This window comes from Petromyzon marinus, chromosome 21 (genome assembly GCF_048934315.1).
Source record: "Petromyzon marinus isolate PM22_M1 ecotype Great Lakes invasive population chromosome 21, UKy_Petmar_22M1.pri1.0, whole genome shotgun sequence".
Classification (NCBI taxonomy): domain Eukaryota; kingdom Metazoa; phylum Chordata; class Hyperoartia; order Petromyzontiformes; family Petromyzontidae; genus Petromyzon; species Petromyzon marinus.
In genome coordinates this window covers 14,632,523-14,644,233 of record NC_133687.1, presented here as the reverse complement: position 1 = coordinate 14,644,233, position 11,711 = coordinate 14,632,523, and the positions used below count along the sequence as shown (strand labels likewise).

The 11,711-nt window shown below is 48.3% G+C and overlaps 1 protein-coding gene across 1 annotated transcript in view; it reads right to left on the bottom strand.

Moving 5' to 3' along the window:
• Positions 1-10,691: 10,691 nt before the first annotated feature.
• LOC116944567 (uroplakin-3a-like) overlaps positions 10,692-11,711 on the bottom strand; it is a 28,296-nt gene continuing 27,276 nt past the window's right edge. Inside the window, exon 7 of the mRNA XM_032958258.2 lies at positions 10,692-11,280. Within this exon, the coding sequence (XP_032814149.1) occupies positions 11,098-11,280 (183 nt within the window). The 3' untranslated portion in view covers positions 10,692-11,097. The remainder of the gene's footprint in view (positions 11,281-11,711) is intronic.

Below are 11,711 nucleotides of genomic sequence, written 5' to 3'. Positions count from 1 at the left end.
AGAGTGAACACGATGCGCGCTGTTAAATATAGCGCGCGCACACACACACACGCGCGCACACACACGCGCACACACACGCGCGCACACACACACGCGCTCGCACGCTCGCAAGCACATTACTGCCTCCGCAACTTAAACGACCTTGTGCCCACGTGGAGAGACGCGGGGCATCATTGCAAGTGTCGTTTAATTGTTATGGAGAGATTGTGTGTGTGTGTCTGCATATTAAAATAAACCAAAATTATAGTTATTATTACTAAACGATGGTAAGTATACATGCTTGGAGGCATAGCGAATTTTTTTTAAAAATTATGTTGCACCAGAAATACATAATAGCAACACAGCTAAAATATATATTGCAGGATTCCAAATCTTGCCTTGAATGCAACGCCACAGGTCTCCTGAAGTTGCATTCAAGGCAAGTTGACCTCTCCTTTCCAAGGTGATTGCTTAGTGGCGGGCCTGCGAGGGTTATTGTCTCAACGACGACGCAAGCACGAGGCGTGATTGTCACGAGGTCACTCGCGACGACACAAAGGTCTGCAAATCCAAGATGGCTGCCAATTCTCAATATGGCGAACTCATTTTTCTCTGTACGAAAACAAACTAAAAATCTTTTTTTAACCTTTCTGGCAATAAAGCAGGGGGTGTTAAGATGTTCAAACACCAAATATAATAAACCTTTTGCAATGAATAATGTCTGCATTAACCACACACGGTACTTGTGGTGAACATGCAAACAAGACATGCTCTGGTAATACACGAGCATTGTCTTTGCAACTGATTGGCCTACACCAGAGACAGCCTTCTTCAGGGCCTAGTCTCAAACAGTGTCAGAGCAGAGAACGCATAAAGACGAACAGCATAAAGAACACGCGCGATTAGAGCGATTAGAGCATGTGTAGCTCGGGGTGAGCAGTTACTAAACCTATTCTTGTTTTTTCATACTTTGATACTGGCAAAAAGATAAAAATTTTCTCCACTGCACATTTTTACACATCCAAGCCAAGCCAGCGCAAGGCCCTAACGGTACAGGTGATTTTATATTCACTATTTTCCGGCTAAGCTTTCAGCAAAACCAGTCGACGATGACCTCACAAGACATCTGAATCTGGCTCGGGGGGTCAATTGATCGAGCAGCGCTGCATGAATGGAGCGTCACTTCCTCGTAATCTACACGAGTCTCGACTGGTCCGTCGAGTTACGATTGCAGCGGGAACAGCTCGGCTTCTGAAGTGCAAATACAACCCTGGCACCTCCAGAGCCGTGCTAGGCTGGCTCGCCACGGCTCTGTTGTACTGTGGGAAGTCGTCGTTTTGTGTCACTTCATCGGATTTACCACGCTGAAATTAATTCTGCTCTAAGTGCCACCCATGTAACTGTGACATCTTGGCGTGACACCTGTACGTCAATGGGTCCCATCGGGTCCGACATCAGCCACGTAGATGTTAGGCTTACAGTTACTGATACATTTACCAGGCATATGGAGTCTTACACATCTTCTTGTTTCATATTATACACTGCGTTGAATCTGTACAACAAATGAGGTTCATGAACCATTGCATTGCGCTCGACAGCTGGGACTCTCCCGTTTAGAAATAAACAAGAAACCTACTTGCATCCCATGATATGATAGATTACCTAGGGATTTTTTTGTACAGAACTCTGAAGCCATTTGCTGAGTCTACTGCCTAATGAAACAAGAATGTTGTGGTTAAAGATGGGCCTTCGAAAATGTAACTCGGATATGGACAGAAATGCACTTTTACTGGGTTGTTAATCTTTGTCCACAACAGCGGAGGCTGTGATGCTTGCCACAAGGAAGTCAATCCCTCACGGCTGTTTCATACAGTGGGACAGCTCCGCATTTTGCAATCATCCGTTCAGGGAAACTTCATTCGTATCCACGTGTGTGTGTATGGCCTGGCACAAGCGTCGTGGTGACGTCACCGCCACGTAGTGGCGAATGGCGGTTGTTGTATGTCAAAAAAATGAGCAATATCAGGCAGAACTGGTTGCAATCCTGGACAAAGCGGTCGGTTTTGAATTTGCATGTCGCTGTGTTTTTCCCTTATAGATATTTGTTTCCTCCCCTATTAAAATACCCATGGCAATCTTCATGTTGATTACCGAAAGACCCAAAGAGTATGTGGTTATTAACATTTGAACTATGTTCCCCTATAACGCCACGTGGTGTTTTCATAACGCGAATTGGATGTAACGCGATTAATATATTAGGAAACATTTTTTTTATTTTTACGCGGATGCGATCGAGTGACCAGAACAACGTGGCGTGAGTATAAGCGGTCGTACAGCGCAGCAGCATCACACAAGGCAGTGGGATACTGCTGGATGCTTCTCGATGCTACCCACGTGCCTCCGTCTTTGCTCGGCCTGCGTACGCGCCTAACGCGTTTTCGCGGACTGTGCTTCACCCCCCATATATCATACATTATTTATTATAACGCGATATTTCGATAATGCGGTATTCTTCAGGAAGGCAACCACCGCGCTATAGTATATAGCATTGTCATAAAAGACACCGCTGTTCATCGTCATTATTTACGTGCATGGGGGCACAGAGGTGTCAGCAAGTGTTGTGTACGGGCCATTGCGAGAGCGCCGTTATGACGTATGTACGCTGAACTTCTTTCACACCGTACGTAGCCGACCGTGCCAATCGGAGGTGGCAGTGTATGTCCGCCAGCTTCTAAACACTCACAAACATTCTTGACAGTGATCAATGTTACTGTGACTGCGTTCTTCCAGCGATACATGAGAACCCGTTGACATCGGATATACGAGTGTGTCTCTTCTACAGGGCAGTAGAATCACCGTTGTGACATTTATTCCGAAGAAAAGTGATCATTTGATCTAACTTGTAAAAGGGGAACACGGATGGTAAGGTCTATATCTATATCAGTCAAACTAAACAAAGTGGTTTCAGTTTGTGCCGGTTAAAGGTGCAGAGCAGAATAACATAGCAAGTGTGGTCCTCATTACCAGGAGAGGACTGGTTTTTACCTCCTTGGCTGTCATTAGCAAGATGCAACCAGTTGTGGAAGTGGCACAAAGGAAAAGCCAGGTCTTACACGCGCAGTCCACCCTGGCACCCACTCACCCACCACGACCCCCAGCGAGACACTCACGCAGAGGGCGCCCTGGCGCTGCGCGATATATGCAGAGGAGGAAGTTACTGAGGCCAAATGCATTTTATTTGATGACAAAAATAAAAAGCAGAACTTTACCCTTTCTGCCAATAGAGCAGGAGGAGGCGTGAAGATGTTCAAACACCAAATCGACAGCGATTGCAAGGCACCCAGTCTGCATTAACCGCACGCGCTTGAAGTAGAACACGCAAACACACGTGCTCTTATCATGATGCACGCATTGACCTTGTCTCACCACCAGTGTCAGACCAGAGAACGCCACGAGGCGGACAGTACAAAGGCAATGCACCTATCAAAACGTTAATAGAAACAAGCAATTTCAAAGACAATCGCACCTGCTTGTGCACGCTGGCCACGCGCACATCTAAGCGCTATCCCAGGCTTTAAACGCTGCGTACTTAGCTTACGAAATCTCACAATAACCGGACGCATTCATTCCGGCAATAATGCCAACATGCGTGCCCGAGGTTAACGTCATGACTATTAACAGCATTAGCAGTGCAAGGTGCGTCAAAAGTGAAATGCGTGCTGCAATAACAAGTCCGGCACGTCCCTAAACACAACGAAAGACACAGATCCCCCGTGTAGCCTTCACAAGCTTTTTGGGGCAAGTGCCGTGAGCGAGTAGCACCTATTAAATCCGGCACGGCGCACGAGGGGGTTGGGTGGCCAGCAAACACGCCCGGACGCCCGTAAGGTCATCGCGCGGTGCGCCACCAAGACCCTAAACGAGGGAGCGATGGACGTTCACAAACTCACCCCAAGTTGCGTGGGAAAGGGTCGCGACGATGGCGAGAAACAGGAGCGCGTGGGAGAGGCGTCCCATGCTGATGGGAGGATGATGAGGAGGATGAGGAGGATGGCGCCGTGGGTTTGGCGAGGCTCGTCTCTCCAGTCTCTCTGCGGCCGTCCTATTGCCCTCGCGTCGAAGGAGTCAATTTTCTGTCGTTCTGCTGCTGGCTCCCTCGCCCTTTAAACAGCGCACCTCTGCTGCATCTTTCGTTGTTGGTTCGGGTTAGAGGGCGGAGTTTAGTCGAGGTCGGTTCTCGTGGTAGATGATGGGGGCTTGATAAGGATGGGTGGTGATGGTGGCAGGAAGTGATAGACTGAACTTGACTTTGGCAGTGCGTCTTGAGTGTTATTATAAACCATGTTTATTTTTACTCAGTGACTCGTTGAGATTTCCAACCTGAGATTATACATCCACTTAAGGTACGGTACGCAAACACAAACTCTACGTTGACAATTTAACGTGGCCAATTCGAGTTTACCTTGCAATGAATTACCGCTGTCTGCCCTAATAGAGAGCCGATTCCAACTCGGATCGAGATCTCAGCGTGCGCGTGTGCCACGTGACGCAGACGGCGTTCATTGCTCAGCGCGTCACGTGGGACGTGTTCAACAATCATCGGGCGCGTGCAGCGTGGAACGACTTCGTTTGCATGGGGGGGGGGAGTAAACTATGAAAACGTGGAAATAAATCGCCTGGTGGTGATGGTGAGGCCAAGAGGGCTGCAGTTTGGGAAACCCCGAGTCTGAGGTCACTCCACAGTCGCTGGACGGGATTCATTCGGACAGAGCCACGCGGTGCGGTGAGAGGAGTGGGAAGGATGAAGAAAGTCGCCATCACGGTCTTCACTGGTGTCCTTCCACCGCCACCTCCGATTAGCTACGTACGGTGCGAAATAATTTCAACGTACGGGTATGTACCTTATCATCACGAGAAACTCAGGCGATGGGGGCTGTCAACTACATTGTCCACGTTCCACCGCTGCGTTGTGGAATGACGCCTCTTGCAAAGTTCAACAAACTATTTGGTGACGCCGCTGTTGTGTTGGCACAGACAACAATAACAACAGCACTGCGCAAAAGGAACGCATACTAATTGCGTGTTTCTAGCAGCTATTCATCAAGGATTTCAAGACGCTGTTCAGCACCAGCAGACACTGAGCATAACAATTATATCATAATCCATTTAATAAATTAATTAAAAGTTGAACAAAAGGAAACGTATAAATACGTTTTATATAGGCGACGTTTCGACCAATGGCCCATCTTCGTGGCAGCACGTGCATCGCGTGACATGTAAATACATTTTCTGTAAATCTCTGCGTCCTTTTCTAGATATGAAGCTTTCGTGACTGCAAGGATCCATACTCTTTGGTTCTATTCGGTAAAGTCTCTGCGTCCTCTCTTTGCGCTCGTACACGGATACTGAGGACAACAGCAACTACTACTAGTAAGTGTTTATGCAATTCCACAGAGGTAGCAACGTAACAGAGACAATGTTCCAACATGCACATAATGTATTCCAATGTTCCCCTACACGAATGCCCACTGACACTGGTGGCAATCCGTCTGTCACAATCGATTATTATAATACTGAACGTGCGTTTGAGCACATATTTTCCCTTTCCAGCCGAACGGGATTCTTCTCGCCTTCGTTTTAATGCCACGCGCCTCGCCTCGTGCGTGCCAACGTTTGAAACACGAGGAAGACGATGCACTGACCATGTCATACCTCTAGAGCATTGGGGCGCTGCGGTGGCTAGGAGATGTTAACTACCTCGCCTGGTATACAGGAGGTCGGGGGTTCGATCCCGACCCTGACGCCTGCTGTATATTTGGAGTTTGCGGTGTCTCTCTCATCATCATCACGGTGGCTAGGAGATGTTAACTACCTCGCCTGGTCTACAGGAAGTCGTGGGTTCGATCCCGACCCTGACGCCTGCTGTGTATTTGGAGTTTGCGTGTCTCTCTCACTCATCATCACGGTGGCTAGGAGATGTTAACTACCTCGCCTGGTCTACGGGAGGTCGTGGATTCGATCCCGACCCTGACGCCTGCTGCTGCTGTATATTTGGAGTTTGCTTTTTCTATCTCCCCGTGGTCACGTGGATTTTTTTTCTTCAGGTCCTCCAGTTTTTCCCTCCACGTTTAGAATCAACATCACGCGTTCAGAGTGTTTGGTTGCTGCTAAACATTTCCACATCGGTGATGATGATAAGCCACTTCGTTGAGCTTCTGAATGCAAGCTACACAGCTCAGTGGGGCCTGACACTGGTCAAATAAAGCAAAGTTTAGGCGCAGTGTTTCTCAAACTTGTTTGGCCCGCAGACCACTCAGCCGATGTAAATATTTCCACGGATGACCACCCCGCCCGCACCCCTGGTGACACAACTCATTAACCTCTCACTGTAAATACCACTCGTAAGAAGTGATGCTTAACACCGGAACATAACAAACGGAGCTTTTTGTTAAACGCAGCTGTACGGGTTTTTTTAAGGTGGGGAATTTAACTGTTAGGGCTACGTTGGTTTAGCTGTTACCTAACTTCACGAATGAAACATCACAAGTTAAATACTGTGTTTATTAATATCCGAAACAAAAGGCATGGTAAACGTTGTTCAATTATTGTCCCGGATCAAGGCTCTCGGGCCCACGTGGACGATCGTCGCGGGCCACGTGGTGGTGCGTGGAACAACACTCTGAGAACTACTGCCGGAGACCACGGTATATGTCAACGCCTTACGTGTCCTATGACGACAACAACCGCTGCCGGTTGGCACTGTGTGGCGGTGACGTCAGCACGGCGCCCGTGCCAGGCTAGATGCGCTTCGAGGCTATCACGTGAAAAGTGTCGACGGCGACGCTGCTGGCAGGAGATCACGGGACAGACCCCAGAGGTGGTGCCTTGGGGTTGGCTGAACGAGATCAGCGGCAGATGCCACCGGCTTTGCTCTGTCCTCCTCCGCCTCCAGCTTGTGTTCAGCCGGCTAAACATCAGCAGGTAGCAGTACCGGGTGAAACTAGTGCGGGGCCTGTAGCATATGTTATAAAGGGGCCCTAAATGAAAAATATATAAATATTAAAACACAATTTTGTTTACTTGCATAGTAAAGTAATATAATGGTTTTTTTTCATTTGCTATACAGCCAAATAATACGACAAATCGCTAACCTTAAACACCCAGTCGTTCGTAAAAGTTGAAGGCGGTATAGTACTATAGTAATAGAGCAAGTGCAGAATCACTGAACCGGAATTAATAGCTTGAAAGCGTTTAGCGCGGGGCCCTTGAAAGTAGGGGGTCCGCAGCATGTGTAGCTACGCACACAATGTCGTACCATGTCCGACCGCATAGCCGCGTTTGGGTGAGGCTGGACGAGGCTCAAAAGAAAGCTGTCTCTGGTGTGGACAATCAGTTTCAAGGACAATGCATATATTGTTTTTTGTTTGCATTTTTACCACAAGTATTGTGGTTAATGCAGACATGATTCCTTGTAAAAACAAGGTTTCAGTTTTGTTGCCAGAAAAAAGGGGAAAAACCCTATTCTTATATTTTGGTACTGGCAAAGGAGGTCTAATGATGTTATTGTGGATTATTATTATTATTACTGCCACAATTCATTATATGAATAGATTCAATGTTAGGCATGTTTGTAATGTCTTATAATGATGTTGCTAGTGTTGCACTTTCTGATAAGAGTTTTCATCATCGTCATCATCTCGAACCTCGCGCTTGATCAATGCACTGCTGGATGACACAATACATATAAACTAAACTACGAACTGTTTTATTTTACCAGCTAAAGCCCACTGAGCTACGTAGCTCTTTTGCAGAAGCGACCTGGCCACAAACTATAACTCAACGAATTGGCTTATGATGTGGAAATGTATAGCAGACAAATACCCTAAAAGCACGTGGATTCTAAATGTGGAGGGGAAACACCGTAGGACGTGGAGAAAAACCCACGCGACCCACGGACAGAAAGAACCTGAAAACTCCAAATTATACAGCAGCAGCAGGCGTCAGGGTCGGGATCTAACCCACGACTTCCTGCATACCAGGCGAGAGATTTAACATCTCCGAGCCTCGGCCGATTCCGATAATAATAATCAGTAAATCGTCCCGGCACCTGCAGACAAGCTGGATGTGCATTGCCCCGTCCTGTGTGAGGTAGTGTGTGGGGTAGTGTGTGGGGTGGTGTGTGGGGTGGTGTGTGGGGCAGCGGTGTGTGGGGCAGCGGTGTGTGGGGCAGCGGTGTGTGGGGCAGCGGTGTGTGGGGCAGCGGTGTGTGGGGTGGGGTGGGGCAGCGGTGTGTGGGGTGGTGTGTGGGGCAGCGGTGTGCTGCAGGGCTGCTGAACCGTGTCACCATGCCCCATCCTCACAGCAGCGGCGGCTTCTGGCTGCTAAGCCATCGCACAAAGACGGCGGTCACGGCAACACCACGCGCTTTCTGATGCGCTTCTGCGGCCGTCTGGAACGCCTCTTCCTTCCGACACGAGGCAGCCACTGGAGTTATGCACATGCGAATGCACATGCTCAGTCAACTTTCAAAGACAATGCGTATATTTATCAGCGCATGTTTGTTTGCATCTTTTGCCACAACCACGTGTGGTTAATTGCAGACGTGATGGCTTGCACCAGGTATCTGCTTGGTGAATAAACACCTTGACACCGACTGTTTGATTGCCGGAGAGGGGTAAACAAAGACGATTCTTATTGCTTCGACATTCTCGTCTGTTCAGCGGCTCTGAGGAAATGCACTGGCGTCATTTGACAGCTGCTCGTGTGACGTGGGAAATGCGATCGATCGATCCGATGCCCTCGCCGAGTGCGTCCATCGTCCGCGAGGCCACGGTGGCTCGCGAGGAGTGTCCCCTGGGTCGCTCACCAGGGCGTGCGGGGCGTTATCCACGTCTGGGGCTTTATTACAGCAGGGCGCGTCGCAACAAGAGCAGAGACGCCGTTGTATGTTTAACGATGATAACCCCCATGCCTTCATGTATACAGAAGTATATTTTTACAATTTTTTTTATTACCACAGAATTTTTCACAGTATAATATATCGTTATTTTCACAGTTAAAATTAATGCAAATGTCAGGCATCAAATCAGCCGATAGGACCATCAAATTGCAATCCGGTCACAATCTGCTGCTTACACCGTCGATTATATTGCCCCCAAAAGATCATTTTTGTTTTGGTTTTTTCTCCATTTTAAAATTATCATTCCCACCTGGTCATTTATATTGACAAATACTGCATATATACACACGTTATATAGGGGGCACATTGTCTAGCTGGAGCCTTGTATGCAAACGCATGGATTATTATTTGTATAAAAGCTTTCAGGATGCGTAAACGAGAGTTTTCCACAATCAAAGCAGCAGACTGCAGAGGGGGGGGGGGAGACGGCGTTTTGTTTTCCGACACAAATTAATTCGACTCGAATGTCCAGTGTCTTCAGACTGTGCGGCAGCATTTCCCGCCTGTTGCGGCAGAGAGATGAGGCAGAGAGATGAGGCAGAGAGATGAGGCGTGTGACTGTGGCAGAGAGATGAGGCAGAGAGATGAGGCAGAGAGATGAGGCAGAGAGATGAGGCAGAGAGATGAGGCAGAGAGATGAGGCGTGTGACTGCGGGGCTCCTTGTCAAGTAACCACTACCCTAAATATCACCTTCGTTGTCCTACCCCCGCACCTACAATTAGCACGGCTGGCTACGTACGGTGCAAAAGAAGTTCAACGTAGGTACATAGACTCATCACACAGAGACCCATAGACTCATCACACAGAGACCCAAAAACTCATCACACAGAGACCCATAGACTCGTCGCACAGAGACCCATTGACTCATCGCACAGAGACCCATAGATTCATCACACAGAGACCCATTAACTCATCACACAGAGACCCATAGATTCATCACACAGAGACCCACATACTCTTCACACAGAGACCCATAGACTCATCGCACAGAGACCCGTAGACTCATCGCACAGAGACCCATAGACTCATCGCACAGAGACCCACATACTCATCACACAGAGACCCATAGACTCATCACACAGAGACGCCTAGACTCATCACACAGAGACCCAGACTCATCACACAGAGACCCATAGACTCATCGCACAGAGACCCATTGACTCATCGCACAGAGACCCATAGATTCATCACACAGAGACCCAATGACTCATCGCACAGAGACCCATTGACTCATCGCACAGAGACCCATAGATTCATCACACAGAGACCCAATGACTCATCGCACAGAGACCCATTGACTCATCGCACAGAGACCCATAGATTCATCACACAGAGACCCATAGATTCATCACACAGAGACCCAATGACTCTTGTCCTTCCGCCGCACCTCCGATTAGCACGGCTGGCTACGTGCGGTGCAAAAGAAGTTCAACGTACATATATATGCATCAATTCCTGGAGGTTGCTTTAGAATTTGCCGATTCATATTCGAACAACAACGCCTGCCAGTCTCCTAATACATTGCTTGTCACTCTACTGTGTTGATGGCTTGGCATCCTTGAGTGTGCTTGCGACCGTGGCCTCTACACCTCGCAGCGTTTAATGCTAAGACACAAATGCAAGTATGTCCAGTACTGCAGACACCGAGACTTGCAATACCGGTAAATACGGGCATGCCCAATGATGCTATGTATATTATTATACAATAGCAGTACCGATATACGCTGCCAATTGTGACGACAATGCGTTGAGATGGTGTACGTCACAATGCTGGAGGCTGGCGTTGACCGACAGAGCTATTGGTCGAAAGTGAACTTCGCTCGAGCCATCTTAGCAAGTAATCGAACACTGCTTTACAGAGAGCGTATCAGGTGTTTCCAATCATTGATGTACTCTTGGCAGTGGTTAGAAATCATACGCTAGTATATGATGTATTTATATTTGTCACACGTCAAAGTTACCGTTTACCTACATAACCGTTTAAAAATATATATATATAAAGTTCTGCTATTATACTGCATTTGCATTACTATCCGATACTGAGATACCCTGCAGGACTATAATGCCCTCTTCGTGCCTTGCAGCGTGCGAGCACGATCGCCAATGGAAGTTCAACTGCAGCGCAACTCGAGTTTGCCTTCTTGCTTCGACCCTAGATTTAGGCCATGGCCTTGGGCAGAGTGATGGCTGTCGAGTAGAGGTCATCTCCGTCGACACCGCTCTGCCCGACTCTCTTGCTGCCCTCTCGCTGCTGCACCTGCTGCTCCTGCTGCAGCACCTGCATGCGGAAGGAGTCTCTGGGGGAGAACGTGTCCAGTCCGCTGTCGGTGGGGGTCGCAACCTGCGCTCGTGACGAAGGGCGGGGAACGGGAGCGTGAGCACCACACGTTAGTTTTGCCGTCTCACGTACGTACACGGTCGGCTATGTACGGTGCGAAAGAAGTCCAACATACGTACATACGCAATGGTTGTCTGGAACGCTCCTAAGGTGGTAGGACGCCACTGGAGCTATGCACTTTTTAAATGATCCAGATGTAAAACTAATTTCTTTAGAACTGCTTTTTGTGTTTCATCTGTTGTCCTTCCCCCGCACCACCGATTAGCACAGTTGCTTACGCACGGTGCAAAAGAAGTTCAACATACACGCACGCAACATGCGCACACGCACGCACAACATGCACACACACGCACACACAACATGCACACACACGCACACACAACATGCACACACACGCACATACAACATGCACACACACACGCACACACAACATG